At 42.3% G+C, this 12,553-nt stretch overlaps 1 protein-coding gene across 1 annotated transcript in view; it reads right to left on the reverse strand.

Moving 5' to 3' along the window:
* Positions 1-479: 479 nt before the first annotated feature.
* The window catches only part of LOC139365995 (adenosine deaminase domain containing 1 (testis-specific)), a 40,546-nt gene continuing 28,472 nt past the window's right edge, over positions 480-12,553 (reverse strand). The window contains exons 2-12 of the mRNA XM_071103067.1: positions 7,403-7,576; positions 7,126-7,266; positions 6,858-7,025; positions 6,657-6,731; positions 6,351-6,476; positions 2,750-2,873; positions 2,135-2,305; positions 1,788-2,020; positions 1,239-1,479; positions 950-1,082; positions 480-734 (exon numbers count right to left, since the gene is read on the reverse strand). Coding sequence (XP_070959168.1) covers positions 621-734; positions 950-1,082; positions 1,239-1,479; positions 1,788-2,020; positions 2,135-2,305; positions 2,750-2,873; positions 6,351-6,476; positions 6,657-6,731; positions 6,858-7,025; positions 7,126-7,266; positions 7,403-7,568 — 1,692 coding nt within the window. The 5' untranslated portion in view covers positions 7,569-7,576 and the 3' untranslated portion in view covers positions 480-620. The remainder of the gene's footprint in view (positions 735-949; positions 1,083-1,238; positions 1,480-1,787; positions 2,021-2,134; positions 2,306-2,749; positions 2,874-6,350; positions 6,477-6,656; positions 6,732-6,857; positions 7,026-7,125; positions 7,267-7,402; positions 7,577-12,553) is intronic.

Consider the following 12,553-nt stretch of genomic DNA (forward strand, 5'->3'; position numbering starts at 1 on the left):
TTAAATGCATTGCAGATCCTTAGTCTAAATTCAATCATGTTTTTAATTGCTCTGGTTGCATGCATAATGAAGATCATTGCATGAATTCCCGTCAGCCACAAGAGTTGACTGGACTAGTTCATACAATATCTTGGCAGTATTACAGAGAAAGTCTTACCTTCAACTTTGAATGGCATAGTTCTTTGTCAAAAAGCACACAATCAATTAAATCTACTGATATTATTGCCAAACCTTTATCATTTGAGAGGTTTATTTATATTCAATTTCTTATCTCAAAGCATAATGCACAACAATGTGACCACAGAACTAAATAGAACATTAAAAATCTATGAGAAAAACTTTTTCAGAAACTTGTTTTTTGTGCCTTCTAACAAATTGTGACACCAAAAAAAAAAAACACATTAAACAAATAAAAACCTCATGAAACCATTTTTCATAATAATCTTAACTTCACAGGCTATGGAAGATTAACTTGCAGTTTAAGGGCATCATGTCAACCTATTATTTTATGCTCCCATTTGTCCTGCTGAGGTATGCTTTTTGATGTCGTTTTCTGTTCAAGTGTAGGTGGAGAAGTTTCACAAATGTTTTTTTTAGTGAAGAGTCACACTGGGGTCCTCTCACATGCTGAAGTGATCGCTCACTGGAGGCTTGGCCACCCAGGAGCCGTAGCCTTGCTGCGCTAAGTAGGACCTCAGCACACTCTTGGCCTCCTGGTAGGGCTTGGCCATCATCTAGAAAACCCATTAATGGGACATGGATTATTAATGCTAAACAATGGGACAGGAGACTTCACACATTTGTTAAAGGTAACATCTGAGAGGGTTTGTAATTGATCCTGTCCCACACCCACTCATGGTTTCCTAGTGGAGCTAGTGGGCAGTGCATGAATTCAAATTGAATGGAGCCCAACCGTGGTGGGGGGAGACGAGAGGAGCGTTTTTATTACCTTGGCCTCTCTGTAGGAGACTGTAGCTAGCAGGTCCCGTCTTGAAGCCTCCTGGGCCACCAGGTTGAAGCGACTCAGCATGGCTGCTTTACACAGGCGACTGGCCAGGGCAGGGCCGCTCTTAAACGGAGACCTGACACACAAATCAACATGGCCGTTGTGAAGAATCAGCTAACAGATCACCTGTAGATTCCCTGGGTTTTCAAGTCAGAATGGGGCCTATTTCATATCATGAAGTTCATATTATTTCAGAACATTTGGGGAAAGTCTGACTATGAAATAGTCTTACGCCTCCACCGTCTTGCCCTCCAGGCCGTCCACCACCTCCAGGGAGACGTCCCCCTGGCTCCAGTTGATGCCGCGGCTCCACTGGGCGTTGGTGTTTGCGCCACCCTCAGGGCACGCCGTGGGCACCAGGCTGATGTGGGGCCGGTACACGCAGTAGTACATGGGTAGGCGGGGGGTGATGCCGTCCACACGCTGGTTCACCGCAATCTCCATGCCCCTTACGTCACAGCAGCTCACGTCGCCTGCATTTGAGGATGAGGACGATGGCAGAAGCACTCGCCTTCATTTTACACCATTTGAAAGAAATCTATTCTTTGAAATCAGCCCAGAAGGAAAGACTAGGAGAGAATTCGCATTTTTGTTCCAATCCAGCACTACATCACCTGATACAACTTACGTGCTCGATGACCTGATCAGTTGATGCGTTAAATCAGGTGTGTTAGTGCAGAGATAGAACACAAACGTGCTGTCCACTGGGCTACATACGACTGGAGTTGAGAAACACTGCTTTTCAGACTATTGAGGTGTAACCTATGATTGAGGGACTTGCCTACGAGGATGCTGCTGACGTAGATGGGCTCAGTGAAGTGACTGAGCAGGGCTCCCTGGAAACCCAGCACCTGCCACTGGGTGATCTTGTCACTGGCCGACATGCTAACCACCCTGGAGGCGGCCTGGTCGAAGGTGGGGGAGAAGACTGAGAACACCTTGCCCTCCACCGTCACGTGCAGGCTGATCTGGTTGTTCACCTCCCAGGCTGAGATGGAGAGGGGGTTCAGGCGCCTGAGGGGAGAAAAAGATCAAGGCTGAAGGGACAGACAGGCTGGAAAATATCAACTTGGCTATTAGCTGAGTACTCGTGGGGCATAAGGAGTTTTAGAGTTGCCATTCACTAACAGATTGGATGGGATCTGGGCGGCTCCTTTGGGCATCTGGTTCATGTACAGGTGGAGCGTGATGTTGCTCTTCAGACTGAGCAGCTTGGTGTTCTTGTCCTGCTGGAACATGGACTTCTCCTCAAGGCTGCGATTCTTACTAAAGAACAGCAACAGGTGCCTGTACAGATAACTGCAAATAAAACATGATTATACAGGTATAACTACTACAAACTAATGCATATTTGGTACCCTGAAAGTAATGTGAAATAAGGGAATGTTTGTATGGAATCTTGGTGCTCTAAAGTTTATAGGGAGAACATTGTAGGAGGCAGTGAATGAATGAATGAACTGTTATTGAATATCGCTGGGTTGTAGTGAGAGGGGTTTGAAAAAATATAACCAGCTTTGTCAGATTCATTTGTAATTGCCCTTGACTGACTTACGATGTTGTAAATGACATGATCTAAGCAGTGTTCTCAGAGCATGGAAAAGTTCCAGGAAATACAACATAAACCACATAAGAACAATTTAAACTTTCTCACAACCATCTTTGCTTCCTGGATATAAAGAAAAAATGGTGTTTTGAAGGGATGTTTTTTCACATTCATGAATACACTGATTGAGATAAATGTACCGCATCAGTGATCTCCTTGCTGTTACAACTGCATGAGAGTCGTGAAGAACCCGTCCATTTGGTGTAGCGCTCTCCTTAGTGTTGTAATTCCCTGTTCCAATGGCCACCACTTCACATCCACTGGCTAGATGGATGTTCATGAGCCGCGCACAGAGAACACATTTACCGGTAACATTCATAATAGCAACTTAAAATGTATCTAATATAATTCAAACGTGCCTTCAGAAAGTATTCGGACCCCTTGACTTCTCCCACATTTTGTTACGTTAGAGCCTTATTCAAAATTGGATTAAATAAAATAAAAATCCTCAGAAATCTACACACACAATATCTTATAATGAAAAAGCAAAAAAAAATGTTTTTTCTTAAAACTTCTTCAGGATCGGTGGGTCCCCTGCGGGACGGTTGAGCTAACAAAGGCTAATGCGATTAGCATGAGGTTGTAAGTAACAAGAACATTTCCCAGGACATAGACATGTCTGATGTTGGCAGAAAGCTTAAATTCTTCATCTAACTATACTATCTACTACAGTAGATATTACAGTGAAAAACGCCATGCTATTATCTGAGGAGACTGCAAAGTTTTGAACATGAAAAGTTATTACAAAACAAATTAGGCACATTTAGGCAGTCTTGATAGAAAATCTCACAGAAATGCAATGGTTCATTAGATCAGTCTAAAACTGTGCATGTACACTGCTGCCACCTAGTGGCCAAAATCAAAATTGCGCTTGGGCTGGAATAATACATTATAGCCTTTCTCTTGCATTTCAAAGATGGTACAAAAAAAACGTTGGCTTTTTCTTTGTATTGTCTTTTACCAGATCTATTGTGTTATATTCTCCTACATTCCTTTCACATTTCCACAAACTTCAAAGTGTTTCTTTTCAAATGGTACCAAGAATATGCATATCCTTGCTTCAGGCAGGAAGATTTGGGTATTTTATTTTAGACTAAAATTGGGGGAAAAAATCCATGAAGTAAAAAATAAAATAAAATAAAAAATAAATTGTGCATAAGCATTTAGACCCTTAGAGTTTTCCAAAAGGCACCTAAAGACTTTCAGACCATTAGAAACAAGATTCTCTGGTCTGATGAAACCAAGATTGAACTCTTTGGTCTAATGCCAAGCGTCATGTCTGGAAGAAACCTGGCATCATCCCTACGGTGAAATACAGTGGTGGCAGGATCATGCTGTGGGGATGTTTGACAGCGGCAGGGACCAGGAGACCAGTCAGAATTGAGGGAAAGATGAACGAAGCAAAGTACAGAGAGATCCTTGATGAAGTCCTGAGCGCTCTGGAGCAGGTCCTTAGACTGGGGCGAAGGTTCACCTTCCAACAGGACAACAACCCTAAGCACACAGGCAAGACAACGCAGGAGTGGCTTTGGGACAAGTCTCTGAATGTCCGTGAGTAGCCCAGCCAGAGGCTGGACTTGAACCCGATCGAACTCTGGAGAGTCTCTGGAGAGACCTGAAAAGAACTGTGCATCGACGCTCCCCATCCAACATGACAGAGCTTGAGTGAGAGGATCTGCAGAGAAGAAGGGGAGAAACTCCCCAAATGCAAGTGTACCAAGCTTGTAGCGTCATACCCAAGAAGACTCTAGGGTGTAATCGCTGCCAAAGGTGCTTCAACAAAGTACTGAGTAAAGGGTCTGAATACTTATGTACATTTTTGAGGTTTTGATTTTTTGTAAATGTTTTATACATTTCTAAAAACCTGTTTTTGCTTTGTCATTATGGGGTATTGTGTGATGGGGGGGAACTAATCAATTTTAGAATAAGTAACGTAACAAAATGTAGAAAAGTCAAGGGGTCTGAATACTTTCCAAATACACTGTGTGTACAGTACTGTGCAAAAGTTTTAGGTAGGTGTGAAAAAAGGCTGTAAAGTAAGAATGCTTTCAAAAATAGACATGTTAATAGTTTAGATTTATCAATTAACAAAATGCTAAGTGAGTGAACATAAGAAAAATCTACATAAATCAATATTTGGTGTGACCAGCCTTCAAAAACACATCCATTATTCTAGATACACTTGCACAAAGTTTTCTAAGTAACTCGGCAGGTAGGTTGGCCCAAACATCTTGGAGAACTAACCACAGTTCTTCTGTGGATTTAGGCAGCCTCAGGTGCTTCTCTCTCTTCATGTAATCCCAGAGACTCAATGATGTTGAGATCAGGGGTCTGTGGGTGCCACACCATCATTTCTAGGTCGTTGTCATGCTGCAGAAAAAAATGTGGGGCCAATCAGATGCCTCCCTGATGGTATTGCATGATGCATAAGTATCTGCCTGTGCTTCTCAGCATTGAGGCCATTAATTCTGACCAAATCCCCAACTCCATTTGCAGAAATGCAGCCCCAAACTTGCAAGGAACCTCCACCATGCTTCAGTTGCCCGCAGACACTCATTTGTGTATCGCTCTCCAGCCCTTCGGCGAACAAACTGCCTTCTGCTACAGCCAAATATTTCAAATGTTGACTCATCAGTCCAGAGCACCTGCTGCCATTCTTCTGCACCCCAGTTTGTGTGTTTCCATGCATAGTTGAGTCGCTTGGCCTTGTTTCCACGTCGGAGATATGGCTTTTTGGCCGCAAGTCTTTGCACACCAATATCTCTACCTGTACATGACCATCTGATCATTTATCACGCCAGTGTTATTAACCTGCAAAATTGTTATTATTCGCCTACCTCCTCATGCCTTTTGCACACAATGTATATAGACTCCCCATTTTTTTCTGCAAATGAGAACTTGTTCTCAACTAGCCTACCTGGTTAAATAAAGGTGAAATAAAAAAATTAAAAAATATTTGTAAAAAAAAATTTAAATTAAAAATGAAGGCCACTTCTGACCAGACTTCTCCGCGCAGTAGATGGGTGTACCAGGGTCCCACTGCTTGATGATGTGTTTTTCATCTGCTGCAGTAAGTGTCCTTGGCCGACCACTGCGTCTATGGTCCTCAACGTTGCCTGTTTCTTTGTGCTTCTTCAAAAGAGCTTGGACATCTGGAAACCCCTGTCAGCCTTGACATTTCTGCCTGGGAGAGACCTTGCTGATGCCGTATAAAGACCTTATGTCTTGTTGCAGTGCTCAGTCTTGCCATGGTATGCATGACTTTTGACAAACTGACTTGAGCAACCTCACCTTGTTAGCTGAGTTTGAATGTTCCTCACCCAGTTTTATTCCTCCTACACAGCTGTTTCTGTTTCGGTTACTGATTGTGTTTCAACCTACATATTGAATTGATTATCATTAGCACCTGTTTGGTATAATTGTTTAATCATACACCTGACTATATGCCTACAAATCTGTGACTTTGTGCAAGTGTACCTAAAAAATTGATGCTGTTTTGAAGGAAAAGGGTGGTTACACCAAATATGGATTTAATTTTGATTTTCCTTGTTCACTCACTTTGCATTTAGTTGATTGCTAAATATAATCTATTAACATGACTATTTTTGAAAGCATTCTTACTTTACAGCATTTTTTCACACCTACCTAAAACTTTTGCACAGTACTGTATATAACATTTAAATATAGCCAATATATAACCAGACATGGAAAAAGAGTGTCTCCCAGTGCCTCCTTAATTACGTGACTGAGTGATAAATGCTGCCACTGTGCTCCTGCAGGCAGAGACCTCGGGGTAGCTGTCCATCAGCTTACTCAGCAGCTCTCTCACTGCCTGGGGAACATGCTCGTTGATGGGGTTCTGACGCTCTACGGTACAGTAGGGGGAAAAAACACCATCACTGCTTAATGTCCAGAAACAACCCCTAACATGTCATAGTTTGCAGATCAAAATCCAATAGTTTTAAGCAACTTTGACAAACAATGTGCTTTCCAACAACTACAAAACATAAATAAAATAACTGAATAATTAAAAAATAAATGACTTGCCATAAATGGTTCTTCTAGGATGGATCTCTGAGCCTGTAGACTGACTCTCTTTCACTGGCAAGGGAGGAGGGCCATCTGAAACCACACACTATCTTATTTTGACAGTCCATTTACAAACCATTCCCTAAAACATTGAATTTCAATTGAAAATCGATTTCCAATTACAGACATTTCATCAAACTAGTTGGTACAGCTATTCACCCAACGCCTCTGGTAGCAGAGAATCTCCATCCAAGGTGGGCAGCAGGTCCTCAAGGGCCAGCTGAGCTGCACTGGCCCTGGCCTCCTTCTTATTGATCCCCATCCCAGTCTTGTACTTCACCCCGTCAATCACGACACAGAAGGCAAAGTAGAAGCCTGGGATGTTACCTGGACAGTCATCACATCATATTACTGAACATGTATATACACTGCCATGAATAAGAGCCTATGGATGGAGGATCAATGGAGGATATGGTTTGAGACGTACCTGTGGTTACCGTTTCCTTTAACTCAACCTGGAACTGTAGAACCTGAGAGAGCTGGTAAAGAGCTGACACTGCGTGGGTCTCACCCCGCTTGTATCGGTCAATTAACTCTTGGGGAATGCTTTTCGATCTGATGCCACCACCTGTGGCAGAACAACAAGACAACCAAACATCAGTTTCTGGTGCTAGTGCCAAAGTGGGATGGGTGGCCATTTTCACCTTCACAAAGCACAGAAACCAACAGGACCCATCCCTTTCACAACATTTACTTAAGCTTACAATTGGTGTTGCATGCCGGGTCAAAAAGGTTTTTGTTAACTTCTGAGACAGCCGGAGACACATATGCCACTGCCAATCCAGGTGGGGCACAAATATTTTTCTTGAGGATTTGGGCAAAGCTGGCACCCCTAGAAACACGAAATGATCCACCTCGAGTCCAAGCCATCTTGGAAACTGTAGAAAAAGAGTAACATGTTATTCATACATAGCAGCCGTGTGTTATTTTCCCAAAGTTGGTCATAGGTTTTTACACTGGACTGCAAACAGGCCTCGCCCAACTTCCAGTAGCCTGGATACCAGTCTCTGCTCTTTTGCTCGTTATTGAATTGTGATTGCAACTGACACTAGAGGGCAGTATTTACACATTTTTGAAGTTGTTGGTAAGAGAGAATAGCTACCTAGTTGGAATGCATTGCTTGACTGCCATGCGGGCGATAAGCACAATGTATTTTGCAAACTGCAGCACCCCAAATTATTTGTTCTCAAGTTTGTTTGTTGAGCAGACTGTAGGTTTAAGGTCTACAAAGCTGTCTCCATTAGAGGTCCAAATAAAATAAAAAATTAAAAGGTCAACCGATTATCATTTTTCAACGCCGATACCGATTATTGGAGGACCCAAAAAAGCAGATACCGATTAATCGGACGATTTACATATATATATATATATATATACACACAGTGCCTTGCGAAAGTATTCGGCCCCCTTGAACTTTGCGACCTTTTGCCACATTTCAGGCTTCAAACATAAAGATATAAAACTGTATTTTTTTGTGAAGAATCAACAACAAGTGGGACACAATCATGAAGTGGAACGACATTTATTGGATATTTCAAACTTTTTTAACAAATCAAAAACTGAAAAATTGGGCGTGCAAAATTATTCAGCCCCTTTACTTTCAGTGCAGCAAACTCTCTCCAGAAGTTCAGTGAGGATCTCTGAATGATCCAATGTTGACCTAAATGACTAATGATGATAAATACAATCCACCTGTGTGTAATCAAGTCTCCGTATAAATGCACCTGCACTGTGATAGTCTCAGAGGTCCGTTAAAAGCGCAGAGAGCATCATGAAGAACAAGGAACACACCAGGCAGGTCCGAGATACTGTTGTGAAGAAGTTTAAAGCCGGATTTGGATACAAAAAGATTTCCCAAGCTTTAAACATCCCAAGGAGCACTGTGCAAGCGATAATATTGAAATGGAAGGAGTATCAGAACACTGCAAATCTACCAAGACCTGGCCGTCCCTCTAAACTTTCAGCTCATACAAGGAGAAGACTGATCAGAGATGCAGCCAAGAGGCCCATGATCACTCTGGATGAACTGCAGAGATCTACAGCTGAGGTGGGAGACTCTGTCCATAGGACAACAATCAGTCGTATATTGCACAAATCTGGCCTTTATGGAAGAGTGGCAAGAAGAAAGCCATTTCTTAAAGATATCCATAAAAAGTGTTGTTTAAAGTTTGCCACAAGCCACCTGGGAGACACACCAAACATGTGGAAGAAGGTGCTCTGGTCAGATGAAACCAAAATTGAACTTTTTGGCAACAATGCAAAACGTTATGTTTGGCGTAAAAGCAACACAGCTCATCACCCTGAACACACCATCCCCACTGTCAAACATGGTGGTGGCAGCATCATGGTTTGGGCCTGCTTTTCTTCAGCAGGGACAGGGAAGATGGTTAAAATTGATGGGAAGATGGATGGAGCCAAATACAGGACCATTCTGGAAGAAAACCTGACGGAGTCTGCAAAAGACCTGAGACTGGGACGGAGATTTGTCTTCCAACAAGACAATGATCCAAAACATAAAGCAAAATCTACAATGGAATGGTTCAAAAATAAACATATCCAGGTGTTAGAATGGCCAAGTCAAAGTCCAGACCTGAATCCAATCGAGAATCTGTGGAAAGAACTGAAAACTGCTGTTCACAAATGCTCTCCATCCAACCTCAGAGTTCGAGCTGTTTTGCAAGGAGGAATGGGAAAAAATTTCAGTCTCTCGATGTGCAAAACTGATAGAGACTTACCCCAAGCGACTTACAGATGTAATCGCAGCAAAAGGTGGCGCTACAAAGTATTAACTTAAGGGGGCTGAATAATTTTGCACGCCCAATTTTTCAGTTTTTGATTTGTTAAAAAAGTTTGAAATATCCAATAAATGTCGTTCCACTTCATGATTGTGTCCCACTTGTTGTTGATTCTTCACAAAAAAATACAGTTTTATATCTTTATATGTTTGAAGCCTGAAATGTGGCAAAAGGTCGCAAAGTTCAAGGGGGCCGAATACTTTCGCAAGGCACTGTATATATATATATACATATACATACACTGCTCAAAAAAATAAAGGGAACACTTAAACAACACAATGTAACTCCAAGTCAATCACACTTCTGTGAAATCAAACTTAGGAAGCAACACTGATTTACCTTAAATTTCACATGCTGTTGTGCAAATGGAATAGACAACAGGTGGAAATTATAGGCATTTAGCAAGACACCCCCCAATAAAGGATTGGTTCTGCAGTTGGGGACCACAGACCACTTCTCAGTTCCTATGCTTCCTGGCTGATGTTTTGGTCACTTTTGAATGCTGGCGGTGCTTTCACTCTAGTGGTAGCATGAGACAGAGTCTACAACCCACACAAGTGGCTCAGGTAGTGCAGCTCATCCAGGATGGCACATCAATGCGAGCTGTGGCAAGAAGGTTTGCTGTGTCTGTCAGCGTAGTGTCCAGAGCATGGAGGCACTACCAGGAGACAGGCCAGTACATCAGGAGACGTGGAGGAGGCCGTAGGAGGGCAACAACCCAGCAGCAGGACTGCTACCCCCGCCTTTGTGCAAGGAGGAGCAGGAGGAGCACTGCCAGAGCCCTGCAAAATGACCTCCAGCAGGCACAAATGTGCCTGTGTCTGCTCAAACGGTCAGAAACAGACTCCATGAGGGTGGTATGAGGGCCCGACGTCCACAGGTGGGGGTTGTGCTTACAGCCCAACACCGTGCAGGACGTTTGGCATTTGCCAGAGAACACCAAGATTGGCAAATTCGCCACTGGCGCCCTGTGCTCTTCACAGATGAAAGCAGGTTCACACTGAGCACATGTGACAGACGTGACAGAGTCTGGAGACGCCGTGGAGAACGTTCTGCTGCCTGCAACATCCTCCAGCATGACCGGTTTGGCGGTGGGTCAGTCATGGTGTGTGGTGGCATTTCTTTGGGGGGGCCGCACAGCCCTCCATGTGCTCGCCAGAGGTAGCCTGACTGCCATTAGGTACCGAGATGAAATCCTCAGACCCCTTGTGAGACCATATGCTGTTGCGGTTGGCCCTGGGTTCCTCCTAATGCAAGACAATGCCAGACCTCATGTGGCTGGAGTGTGTCAGCAGGTCCTGCAAGAGGAAGGCATTGATGCAATGGACTGGCCCGCCAGTTCCCCAGACCTGAATACAATTGAGCACATCTGGGACATCATGTCTCGCTCCATCCACCAACGCCACATTGCACCACAGACTGTCCAGGAGTTGGCGGATGCTTTAGTCCAGGTCTGGGAGGAGATCCATCAGGGGCATGCCCAGGCGTTGTAGGGAGGTCATTCAGGCATGTGGAGGCACACACAGTACTGAGCCTCATTTTGACTTGTTTTAAGGACATTACATCAAAGTTGGATCAGCCTGTAGTGTGGTTTTCCACTTTCATTTTGAGTGTGACTCCAAATCCAGACCTCCATGGGTTGATAAATTTGATTTCCATTGATAATTTTTGTGTGATTTTGTTGTCAGCACATTCAACTATATAAAGAAAAAAGTATTTAATAAGAATATTTAATTCATTCAGATCTAGGATGTGTTATTTTAGTGTTCCCTTTATTTTTTTGAGCAGTGTGTATATATATATATATATATATATATATATATATATATATATATATATATATATATATATATATATATTTGTAATAATGACAATTACAACAGTACTGAATGAACAATGAACACTTATTTGAACTTAATATAACATATCAATAAAAATCAACTTAGTCTCAAATAAATAAATAAATAAACATTCAATTTGGTTTAAATAATGCTAAAATAAAAAGTGTTGGAGAAGAAAGTAAAAGTGCAATATGTGCCATGTAAAAAATCTAACGTTTAAGTTTCTTGCTCAGAACATATGAAAGCTGGTGGGTACTTTTAACATGAGTCTTCAACATTCCCAGGTAAGAAGTTTCAGGTTGTAGTTATTATAGGACTATTTCTCTATACCATATGTATTTCATATACCTTTGACTATTGGATGTTCTAATAGGTACTTTAGTATTGCCAGCCTAATCTCGGGAGTTGTTAGGCTTGAAGTCATAAACAGCACAATGCTTGAAGCACAGCGAAGAGCTGCTGGCAAATGCAGGACAGTGCTGTTTGAACGGATGCTTACAAGCCTGCTGCTGCCTACCACCGCTCAGTCAGACTGCGCTATTAAATCATAGACTTATTTATAACATATTAACACACAGAAATATGAGCCTTAGGTCATTAATATGGTCAAATCCGGAAACTATCATTTCGAAAACAAAACGTTTATTCTTTCTGTGAAATACAGAACCGTTCCGTATTTTATCTAACAGGTGGCATCCACAAGTCTAAATATTGCTGTTACATTGCACAACCTTCGATGTTATGTCATAATTACGTAAAATTCTGGCAAATTAGTTCGCAACGAGCCAGGCGGCCCAAACTGTTGCATATACCCTGACTCTGCGTGCAATGTACGCAAGTGAAGTGACACAATTTCCCTAGTTTAATATTGCCTGCTAACATGAATATCTTTTAACTAAATATGCAGGTTTCAAAAAATATACTTCTGTGTTTTGATTTTTAGAAAGGCATTGATGTTTATGGTTAGGTACATTCGTGCAACGATTGTGCTTTTTTCGCAAATGCGCTTTTGTTAAATCATCCCCCGTTTGGCGAAGTTGGCTGTCTTTGTAGGATGAAATGGTCTGCACACAGTTCACAACGAGCCGGACGGCCCAAACTGTTGCATATACCCTGACTCTGTTGCAAGAGAAGTGACACAATTTACCTAGTTAAAAGAAATTCATGTTAGCAGGCAATATTAACTAAATATGCAGGTTTAAAAATATATACTTGTGTA

The sequence above is a fragment of the Oncorhynchus clarkii genome, chromosome 14 (assembly GCF_045791955.1).
Source record: "Oncorhynchus clarkii lewisi isolate Uvic-CL-2024 chromosome 14, UVic_Ocla_1.0, whole genome shotgun sequence".
Taxonomy (NCBI): domain Eukaryota; kingdom Metazoa; phylum Chordata; class Actinopteri; order Salmoniformes; family Salmonidae; genus Oncorhynchus; species Oncorhynchus clarkii.